The 12,451-nt window shown below is 40.3% G+C and overlaps 1 protein-coding gene across 8 annotated transcripts in view; it reads left to right on the top strand.

Moving 5' to 3' along the window:
• LOC128685468 (embryonic polarity protein dorsal) overlaps window positions 1–12,451 on the top strand; it is a 157,847-nt gene that overhangs the window by 110,660 nt on the left and 34,736 nt on the right. For all 8 annotated transcript variants that reach the window (XM_053772015.2, XM_053772014.2, XM_053772013.2 and 5 more), the window contains one exon: window positions 12,254–12,387. In XM_053772015.2, coding sequence (XP_053627990.1) covers window positions 12,254–12,387 — 134 coding nt within the window. The remainder of the gene's footprint in view (window positions 1–12,253; window positions 12,388–12,451) is intronic.

Below are 12,451 nucleotides of genomic sequence, written 5' to 3'. Positions count from 1 at the left end.
TAAGCCATGCGTGTTGTCAGAGGCGACTAAAATGCCAGGAGCAAGGGGCTAGTAACCCCTTCTCCTGTATATATTACTAAATGTAAAAAGAGAAACTTTTGTTTTTCTTTTTGGGCCACCCTGCCTCGGTGGGATATGGCCGGTTTGTTGAAAAAAAAAAAATCTTGTATCTGAAGCAGTCATGACACCCAGTAGCCATACCAGTGTTGCTGAAAGTGGCAAGAAAAGGTATAAACATTTAAGTCTTAGAATTAACAAAGAAACAAAGATATTAGACAAGAGATTACCTGTAGCCGTATGAAGTGTTACATTGTGCACAGAAAAAGAGGTAAACCAGAGTTTGTGTGACTGACTGAATGACTGACTATCTTACTGAATGACTGACTGACTGAATGACTTGACTGATTTACTAAATGACTTGGCTGATTTACTAAAAGACTTGACTGACTTACTGAATGACTTGACTGATTTATAAAATGACTTACTGAGTGACTTGACTGACTTACTGAGTGACTTGACTGAGTGACTAGATTGAGTGACTTGACTGACTGACTTACTGAGTGACTTGACTGACTTGCTGAGTGACTTGACTGACTTACTGAGTGACTTGACTGACTTACTGAGTGACTTGACTGACATACTGAATGACTTGATTGACTGAATGATATGACTGACTTACTGAGTGACTTGACTGAATGAATGACTTGATTGACTTATTGAATGACTTGACTGACTTATTGAATGACTTGACTGGCTTATTGAATGACTTACTGAGTGACTTGACTGACTTACTGAGTCAGTCATTCAAGGCACTCAGTAAGCCAGTCAAGTCATTCAATAAGTCAGTTAAGTCATTCAGTAAGTCAGTCAGTCAAGTCACTCAGTTAAGTCACTAAATGACTTGACTGACTTACTGAGTGACTAGACTGACTTACTGAATAACTTAGACACTCCAGTATAACCATCAACTTCAGTACCATCCACCTCAGCCCAGTAGGGCCACAGCATAACTCTCCAGTCTCTTCACAATCATCCACAAACACCAGCACCCACAATTTAAGGTAAGAAATACAGTGGAACCTCGACTTACGAGTTTAATCCGTTCCAGGAGCTAGCTCGTAACTCAATTTACTTGTATATCAAATTAATTTTCCTCATTTAAATTAATTGAAAAGCCATTAATTCGTTCCTGCACTTTGGAGCGAGGAGAAAAAATACTTGAATAAGATAAGATAAGATAAGATTTCGTTCGGATTTTTAACCCCGGAGGGTTAGCCACCCAGGATAACCCAAGAAAGTCAGTGCGTCATCGAGGACTGTCTAACTTATTTCCATTGGGGTCCTTAATCTTGTCCCCCAGGATGCGACCCACACCAGTCGACTAACACCCAGGTACCTATTTGCTGCTAGGTGAACAGGACAACAGGTGTAAGGAAACATGTCGAAATGTTTCCACCCGCCGGGAATCGAACCCGGGCCCTCCGTGTGTGAAGCGGGAGCTTTAGCCACCAGGCCACCGGGCCATTATCAACTGTATGGCTTATCTATCTATCACAATTCATCTAATGTGTCATAATAAACAATATAATTAGCACAGAAACATATACTCGAGAATGAATAAAATAGGCCATAGTATGGTGGCAGAGGCAGCAGCTGTAGAAGCATCAGCCATTTCTGTCCCAATCTGACTCTAGTATCTTCCCATGTTCTTACTGTAAGAGAAAACAGAGTATTTTTGAGGCTAACTGCAGTAGATCACTAGGACCCATGGTTAGAAAAAAGAAATTTGGCCAAATGACTGTAAAAAAATGCAAGCAAGCACGAGAGAACTGCCCCTACAGGGATGTAAACATGTTTACTGCTTACCAGCTGTGCCAACTAGCAGAAGCAATCTGAATTATTATTACGGACGTATTATGCATTATTATTATTATTAATTTAGGGAACTGAAGCTCTGTCGTTATTATAATAATTTTTTTTTTTTTTTCAACGAGTCGGTCGTCTCCCACCGAGGCAGGGTGACCCAAAAAAAAGAAAGAAAATCCCCAAAAAGAAAATACTTTCATCATCATTCAACACTTTCACCACACTCACACATTATCACTGCTTTTGCAGAGGTGCTCAGAATACAACAGCTTAGAAGCATATACGTATAAAGATATACAACATATCCCTCCAAACTGCCAATATCCCAAACCACTCCTTTAAAGTGCAGGCATTGTACTTCCCATTTCCAGGACTCAAGTCCGACTATGTGAAAATAACCGGTTTCCCTGAATCCCTTCACTAAATATTACCCTGCTCACACTCCAACAGATCGTCAGGTCCCAAGTATCATTCGTCTCCATTCACTCCTATCTAACACGCTCATGCACACTTGCTGGAAGTCCAAGCTCTATCGTTATATTATTATTATTATTATTATTATTATTAATTGTTATTAATTTAGGGAACTGAAGCTCTATCGCTAATATAATAATACAGTAGACCACCATTGAAGAATTGCTGCACAATTTTATGTAACACGTCGTATAATTAATTCTCTTATGCTCAAGCGGCCACGTTGTTGTATAGCAGCCGGGGAGCGCTCCCCTACCACACCCCAACACCATCCCCTACCACCCCCCACACCAACCCACCGTCCCCTACAACTCCCCGACACCACCCCCCGACACAAACCCCCACCATCCCCTACCACTCCCCGACACCCCCCAACACAGCCCCCCCCCGACACAACCCCCCACCATCCCCTACCACCCCCCGACACAGCCCCCTACCATCCGCTACCACTCCCAGACACCACCACCCACCATCCCAGCATTCTTAATTCATACATGTCCAGTCTTTCTCTGCTACAAGGCAGCTGTGTTTGTCAATTGTGTTATAATATTTTAATTACTATATCTTGTATCTGCCAAGCAATCATGACACCCAATAGCTATACTAGTGTTGCTGAAAGTGGCACGAAGAGGTATAAGCACTTAAGCCTTAGTATTAACAAAGATATTAGAGAAGATAACCTCTAGCCGTAGCTGAACTGTTTACTTTGTACACACAAAAAGAGGTTAACATGAGTTTGTGTGACTGACTGACTGAATGAATGACTGACTTACTGAATGACTGACTGAACTGACTTACTGAGTTACTTTCTGAGTGACTTGACTGAATGACTTACCGAGTGACTTGACTGGCGTATTGAGTGACTTGACTGACTGACTGAATGACTTGACTAACTTACTGAGTGATCTGACTGACTTACTGAATGACTTGACTGACTTACTGAATGACTTGACTGACTTACTGAATGACTTGACTGACTTACTGAATGACTTGACTGACTTACTGAATGACTTGACTGACTTACTGAATGACTTGACTGACTTACTGAGTGACTTGACTGACTGAATGACTTGACTGACTTACTGATTGACTTGACTGACTTAATGAACGACTTGACAGACTTATTGAATGACTTAACTGTAATATTATATTATTATTATTGCTGAGAAGAAAAAGAGAATTTCCATGGAATTAAAGCATCAAATCATAGATAAACAAGAGAGTTGTCCAGGTTTTGGGTTGAGGGGGAAGAGGGAGGGAGGAGCTGGCTCGTAACTCAAATGTTGGCTCGTAACTCAGAGCAAAAAATTGACCCAGGGACGGCTCGTATCGAAAAAAAACTCGTAAGTTGGGACACTCGTAAGTCAGGGTTCCACTGTACTATTATTTTTGTTACATATGTAGTCTTAAGCAGTAAAAACAACATAATACATCTCAACAATGAACTACAATTACATATTCACTTTTATTTTTGTAAGAATTATTGGCTTCATATCTAGAAGTATAAATAATAGAAGTCCTCAGGTTGTTCTTCAACTCTATATATCCTTGGTTAGGCCTCATTTAGACTATGCTGCTCAGTTCTGGTCACCTTATTACAGAATGGATATAAATGCTCTGGAAAACGTACAGAGGAGGATGACAAAGATGATCCCATGTATCAGAAATCCTCCCTATGAGGATAGACTGAGGGCCCTGAATCTGCACTCTCTCGAATTAGGGGGGATATGATCGAGGTGTATAAATGGAACACAGGATAAATAAAGGGGATGTAAATAGCGTGCTGAAAATTTCCAGCCAAGACAGGACTCGCAGCAATGGTTTCAAGTTGGAAAAATTCAGATTCAGGAAGGATATAGGAAAGCACTGGTTTGATAATAGAGTTGTGGATGAGTGGAACAAACTCCCGAGTACAGTTATTCAGGCTAAAACGTTGTGTAGTTTTAAAAATAGGTTTCATAAATACATGAGTGGGTGTGGGTGGGTGTGAGTTAGACCTGACTAGCTTGTGCTGCTGGGTCTGGTGCCGTGCTCCATCCTTGAGTGGAGATGACCAGACTGGGTGGGTCATTGGGCTAATCCGGGGGGGGTGGGCCATTGGGCTAATCCAGGGGGGTGGGTCATTGGGCTAATCTGGGGGGGTGGGTCATTGGGCTAATCTGGGGGGGTGGGTCATTGGGCTAATCCAGGGGGGACATGGACCTGCCCCGCATGGGTCATTAGGCCTGTTGCAGTGTTCCTTCTTTCTTATGTTCTTTCAAGGTCCAGAGGCCAAATTTCAAAGTGCACACCAGTGTCCAAGAATTTTCAAAAAATAATTTTGTTATTTTTTCTTATGAAATGGTAGAGAATCTTTTTCTGAAGGTAATAAAACAAAAAGTGTGAAATTTGATGGAAAATTAATGAAATTATGCTCTCGCGAATTTTGATGTGTCAGCGATATTTACTCATCGGCAATTTTGCCGACTTTGACTCCCATTTTAGGCCAATTATATTATTCCAGTTGACCAAATTCTTAGCTATTTCACTAGTATTACTTCTATTCTATCGATTGAGCACAAGAAATTGCCAAGTCAACTGTTTCAACTACAAAATAAAGTGGTCGAAAATTGGTAATTTGGCCAATTTAATGCAAAGTTCAAAATTTTCTAATTTCAAAATAGGGTCCAGAATAAACAATGCAGGCATTCCTGGAACTAAACTAACATTTTTCTCTGTTCATTAGTTACGTTTTCAGGCTTTACAAATGAATTTCATTTTTATTTTTTATTCACATAATGAATTTTTATTCAGAATGAAAAATAGAAGATTTACTGTTATGCAATACTGTAATAATTGTATAAATAATATCACCACATTTATGAACGTATATTACATCCACCAGCTGGTGTGTATTAGACGTGTGGGATTATTTGTTTACTCTTGAACATCGGCAAAAATTTAACATTTCTGCTATTTTGAGCTCAGTTTCAACCCATTTCCAATACTAAAACCAATCAAAGTCATCTCTATTTCTGTAATATATCTTCCATTCTATCAAATGAGACCAAGAAATTGCAAATACAACTATAAAAAACATAGGAAAAACCACTGCAAAGTTGCTGTTTTAATCGAAAATTACGGCCTCAGTTTTTTCTCTCATTATGTACTGTGTGCTGCAGGATTTGTTTTATGTGGTGCACACATACCACATAGATGTATTCTCTCATATCTAGTCCCAGATTTACTGCTCACAGCTTATCAGAGTGAGCTGAGCTTATGGCGTAGATCTATGGTTTGGACCCTCAACGTATAGCTGTAGATCTACGGCACGGACCCTCAAAGGGTTAAGGTAAAAAAATTTTTGGGGTTAATACTTTTGGGTGTCTGGAACGAATTAATTGGATTTACATTATTTCTTATGGGGAAAATGGTTTTCCTTTTTGCCGATTACTCTGGAATGGATTAAACACGAAAACCGAGGGTCCACTGTAATAATAATAACAACAAGCGAGCTTCAGTTCCCTTAATTAATAATAATAATAATGAGTGAGTTTCAGAAAATTGACACTAGGTGGCGCAGCAAATGCCACATCAGCAGCTGAGCTGTGCATGTGTTTATGTCGCTGTGGAAGCATTTCTCATGTTATTATTGCCAATTTTTTTTTTTCTAATCATGGGTCCTAAGAAAGTAAGTACAAAGGACAGTGCTGAGAAGAAAAAGAGGATGATGTCCATGGAATTAAAGCAGGAAATCATAGATAAGTACCAATGAGGTGTGCGAGTTGTGGACTTGGCCAGACAGTACCAGCATAGTACTTCTACCATATGTATGATACTAAAGCAGGAGGAGTCGATAAAGGCTATAATGCCAGCCAAGGGCATTACAATAATTTCTAAGCTGCAGTAGCAGTTATGTTCGGCGATAAAGTGCAGCATTAAGAGTGTAGCAAGTAAGTTAAGTGATTAAGAGATAGAAAAAGGACGAAACGAAACGAACTCCTCCAGTGTTATTGCTGGTGTTTATACGGCCACTGACAGCATACGCCACTCTGCCTATCTTTTCCCACCTTCAACCTCCACCAGCATCTGCTCCAAGGTAAGTGTGTATGTACACTATATAACCAGTTAATTTCTTTACATTCTCTGTAATGTTTTATTATGTTTTTATACAATATTTCTTATTTATAAATACAGTGGACCCCCGAGTTTCGTGATTAATCCGTTCCAGAGAGCCCACCGAAGGTCGAAATTCACGAAACTCGAAACCATTTTCCCCATAAGAAATAATGGAGATAAAATTAATCCGTTCCAGACACCCAAAAATATTAAAATAAAATATTTTTTCAAATTAAATAAAGATTTACATAATGAAAACAATCAGAAATCAAGTACATGCATTTAAAAAAATAATAATAACATTACACTTACCTTTACTGAAGACTTCTGCGTGGATGGAAGACGGGAGGAGGTGATAGGAGGAAGGTGTACACTATTGTTTGGAAGGAGAATCTCCTTCCATTAGGACTTTAGGTAGCAAGTCCTTATCTGGGGTTATTTCCCTTCTTCTTTTAATGCCACTGGGAGCAACTTGAGAGTCACTGGACCCCTGGCGTTTCTTTAAGATTTCCCTGAAGTGGGACACAACACTTTCATTGTACATGTTGCAGATATGGCTTGTTTCAGCTTGGTCAGGGTGATACTTTTTAACAAAACTTTGCAACTCATTCCACATTCCACACGTGTCCTTAATCACTTACTCTTAACACTGACAAAACCTACTACAGTGGACCCCCGCATAACGATCACCTCCGAATGCGACCAATTATATAAGTGTATTTATGTAAGTGCGTTTGTACGTGTATGTTTGGGGGTCTGAAATGGACTAATCTACTTCACAATATTCCTTATGGGAACAAATTCGGTCAGTACTGGCACCTGAACATACTTCTGGAGTGAAAAAATATCGTTAACCGGGGGTCCACTGTATATTATGTTTGGTAGCAGAGCAGGAGATGCGCAAATTAACATTAAGATCGACAACACTCTAATTACCAGACATAATGAGGGCAAATTCCTAGGCCTATACCTTGACAACAACCTGAATTTCAACACCCATATCCAACACATAACCAAAAAAGTAACCAAAACGGTTGGGATCCTCTCCAAGATACGATACTACGTGCCGCAAAATGCCCTTCTCACACTATACCACTCACTTATTTATCCATACCTCACCTATGCTATTTGTGCTTGGGGATCAACTGCAGCAACACACCTAAAGCCAATAATAACCCAACAAAAAGCCGCAGTAAGATTTATTTTTTTTTATTATCACACTGGCCGATTCCCACCAAGGCAGGGTGGCCCGAAAAAGAAAAACTTTCACCATCATTCACTCCATCACTGTCTTGCCAGAAGGGTGCTTTACACTACAGTTTTTAAACTGCAACATTAACACCCCTCCTTCAGAGTGCAGGCACTGTACTTCCCATCTCCAGGACTCAAGTCCGGCCTGCCGGTTTTCCTGAACCCCTTCATAAATTTTACTTTGCTCACACTCCAACAGCACGTCAAGTATTAAAAACCATTTGTCTCCATTCACTCCTATCAAACACGCTCACGCATACCTGCTGGAAGTCCAAGCCCCTCGCACACAAAACCTCCTTTACCCCCTCTCTCCAACCTTTCCTAGGCCGACCCCTACCCCGCCTTCCTTCCACTACAGACTGATACACTCTTGAAGTCATTCTGTTTCGCTCCATTCTCTCTACATGTCCGAACCACCTCAACAACCCTTCCTCAGCCCTCTGGACAACAGTTTTGGTAATTCCGCACCTCCTCCTAACTTCCAAACTACGAATTCTCTGCATTATATTCACACCACACATTGCCCTCAGACATGACATCTCCACTGCCTCCAGCCTTCTCCTCGCTGCAACATTCATCACCCATGCTTCACACCCATATAAGAGCGTTGGTAAAACTATACTCTCATACATTCCCCTCTTTGCCTCCAAGGACAAAGTTCTTTGTCTCCACAGACTCCTAAGTGCACCACTAGCTCTTTTTCCCTCATCAATTCTATGATTCACCTCATCTTTCATAGACCCATCCGCTGACACGTCCACTCCCAAATATCTGAATACATTCACCTCCTCCATACACTCTCCCTCCAATCTGATATTCAATCTTTCATCACCTAATCTTTTTGTTATCCTCATAACCTTACTCTTTCCTGTATTCACCTTTAATTTTCTTCTTTTGCACACCCTACCAAATTCATCCACCAATCTCTGCAACTTCTCTTCAGAATCTCCCAAGAGCACAGTGTCATCAGCAAAGAGCAGCTGTGACAACTCCCACTTTGTGTGTGATTCTTTATCTTTTAACTCCATGCCTCTTGTCAAGACCCTCGCATTTACTTCTCTTACAACCCCATCCATAAATATATTAAACAACCACGGTGACATCACACATCCCTGTCTAAGGCCTACTTTTACTGGGAAATAATTTCCCTCTTTCCTACATACTCTAACTTGAGCCTCACTATCCTCGTAAAAACTCTTCACTGCTTTCAGTAACCTACCTCCTACACCATACACTTGCAACATCTGCCACATTGCCCCCCTATCCACCCTGTCATACGCCAACAGACTTATCCCCCTATAATTTTTGGATTCTCTTTTATCCCCTTTGCCTTTATACAAAGGAACTATGCATGCTCTCTGCCAATCCCTAGGTACCTTACCCTCTTCCATACATTTATTAAATAATTGCACCAACCACTCCAAAACTATATCCCCACCTGCTTTTAACATTTCTATCTTTATCCCTTCAATCCCGGCTGCTTTACCCCCTTTCATTTTACCTACTGCCTCACGAACTTCCCCCACACTCACAACTGGCTCTTCCTCACTCCTACAAGATGTTGTTCCTCCTTGCCCTATACACGAAATCACAGGTTCCCTATCTTCATCAACATTTAACAATTCCTCAAAATATTCCCTCCATCTTCCCAATACCTCTAACTCTCCATTTAATTACTCTCCTCTCCTATTTTTAACTGACAAATCCATTTGTTCTCTAGGCTTTCTTAACTTGTTAATCTCACTCCAAAACTTTTTCTTATTTTCAACAAAATTTGTTGATAACATCTCACCCACTCTCTCATTTGCTCTCTTTTTACATTGCTTCACCACTCTCTTAACCTCTCTCTTTTTCTCCATATACTCTTCCCTCCTTGCATCACTTCTACTTTGTAAAAACTTCTCATATGCTAACTTTTTCTCCCTTACTACTCTCTTCACATCATCATTCCACCAATCGCTCCTCTTCCCTCCCGCACCCACTTTCCTGTAACCACAAACTTCTGCTGAACACTCTAACACTACATTTTTAAACCTACCCCATACCTCTTCGACCCCATTGCCTATGCTCTCATTAGCCCATCTATCCTCCAATAGCTGTTTATATCTTACCCTAACTGCCTCCTCTTTTAGTTTATAAACCTTCACCTCTCTCTTCCCTGATGCTTCTATTCTCCTTGTATCCCATCTACCTTTTACTCTCAGTGTAGCTACAACTAGAAAGTGATCTGATATATCTGTGGCCCCTCTATAAACATGTACATCCTGAAGTCTACTCAACAGTCTTTTATCTACCAATACATAATCCAACAAACTACTGTCATTTCGCCCTACATCATATCTTGTATACTTATTTATCCTCTTTTTCTTAAAATATGTATTACCTATAACTAAACCCCTTTCTATACAAAGTTCAATCAAAGGGCTCCCATTATCATTTACACCTGGCACCCCAAACTTACCTACCACACCCTCTCTAAAAGTTTCTCCTACTTTAGCATTCAGGTCCCCTACCACAATTACTCTCTCACTTGGTTCAAAGGCTCCTATACATTCACTTAACATCTCCCAAAATCTCTCTCTCTCCTCTGCATTCCTCTCTTCTCCAGGTGCATACACGCTTATTATGACCCACTTCTCGCATCCAACCTTTACTTTAATCCACATAATTCTTGCATTTACACATTCATATTCTCTTTTCTCCTTCCATAACTGATCATTCAACATTACTGCTACCCCTTCCTTTGCTCTAACTCTCTCAGATACTCCAGATTTAATCCCATTTATTTCCCCCCACCGAAACTTCCCTACCCCCTTCAGCTTTGTTTCGCTTAGGGCCAGGACATCCAACTTCTTTTCATTCATAACATCAGCAATCATCTGTTTCTTGTCATCTGCACTACATCCACGCACATTCAAGCATCCCAGTTTTATAAAGTTTTTCTTCTTCTCTTTTTTAGTAAATGTCTACAGGAGAAGGGGTTACTAGCCCATTGCTCCCGGCATTTTAGTCGCCTCATACGACACGCATGGCTTACGGAGGAAAGATTCTTTTCCACTTCCCCATGGACATTAGAAGAAATAAAGAAGAACAAGAGCTATGTAGAAAAAGGAGAAAAACCTAGATGTATGTATATATATATGCATGTGCATGTCTGTGAAGTGTGACTAAAGTGTAAGTTGGAGTAGCAAGATATCCCTGTTATCTAGTGTGTTTATGAGACAGAAAAAGACACCAGCAATCCTACCATCATGCAAAACAGTTACAGGTTTCTGTTTCACAGTCATCTGGCAGGACGGTAGTACTTCCCTGGGTGGTTGCTGTCTACCAACCTACTACCTTATGAGTATGTATATATACGTCAAACACGGTACCTCGTAAGACGTATATATATGGCCGCGACAGTCAAAGGGTTAAAGGAGGGGTTTGGGAGTTTGGGAGTTTGAGCTTCTCTGCGAAGACAGTGATCATGTATGAGTGATGGTGAGAGTGTTGAATGATGATGAAATTTTTGTTTCCTTTCTTTTTGGGTATTTCTTTTTAGGTCACCCTGCCTTGGTGGGAAATGACCAACGTGATAAAAAGAAAAATCGCTTCTGCCATAATCTCTCCCTCCAATCTGATATCCAATTTTTTTCCTTACCTAACTTGTTAGATACTCATTTGGTATGTAGTAGGTTGGTAGACAGCAACCACCCAGGGAGGTACTACTGTCTTGCCAAATGTGTGTAAGATGGAAACCTGTAATTTTGTTTTACACGATGGTGGGAGTGCTGGTGTCTTTTTTCTGTCTCATAAACCACAAGATAACAGGTGTATCTTGTTACTTTTACTTACAATTATTTCACACTACACATCCATGTACATATTTATGTATATACACTCATCTGAGTTTTCTTTGATTTTTTCTTAATAGTTCTTATTTCCTTTCAACTCCATGGGGAAATGGAATAAGAATCTTTTCTCTGTAAGCCATGCGTGCTGTGAAAGTCAACTAAAATGCCAGGAGCCATGGGCTTGTAACCCCTTCTCTCGTATAGCTTACTATAATTAAAAGGAAGAAAACCTTTATGTATTTATCAACATGCCAAAGAATATTTGATTCAGGATTAGATTAACAGTATTTTTTAGTTATGATAAGCAGGATGCTCCTCCTTTTATTTGGTCTCCAGCTTCAAAGCAGCAGCATGGGGAGAGAGTTACCGCTTCAAGAAGATGGTCTTTTTTTTCTGGTCTCTAGCTCCTGGGCAGGGCAGGGACAGTTGGGACACTCACGTTCCTGAGTTTCGAGATAATTGGGCAGATAAACAAATAACCCACACAAGGAGAAAGAAGTCATGATGATGTTTTGATCCAACTTGGGCCATTGACGAGTCACATTAGTCAGTGGTCCAAGTCAGACCGAAATGTTGTCCTAATTTTCTCCTTGTGCAGGTTATTTGTGTATAGTAACAGTCACGATATTGTGCTGTTTTGTTCTTAATTGGGCAGATATTTAATATAATTAATTTGTAAATAAACAGTAAAGTTATGGCCATGATGTGACAGAACTTTGGCTTTGCAGAGGACATCCTCGTTCGCTTCTATGAGGTGAAGGATGGGATGATAGACTGGGAAGCTTATGGCGACTTTCAAGCCTCTGATGTTCATAAACAAGTTGCAATATCATTTAAGACACCCAGATATAAGTCACTAGAGGTAAGTGCCCTCATCCTGTATCTTATTCAGTATATCTTGCTAAGATAAAGGAAGAAAACCATAT

This window comes from Cherax quadricarinatus, chromosome 8, assembly GCF_038502225.1.
Source record: "Cherax quadricarinatus isolate ZL_2023a chromosome 8, ASM3850222v1, whole genome shotgun sequence".
In the NCBI taxonomy this organism is placed as follows: Eukaryota; Metazoa; Arthropoda; class Malacostraca; order Decapoda; family Parastacidae; genus Cherax; species Cherax quadricarinatus.
The sequence above is the reverse complement of the archived record's forward strand: the minus strand, read 5'-3'. Positions and strand labels throughout refer to the sequence as shown.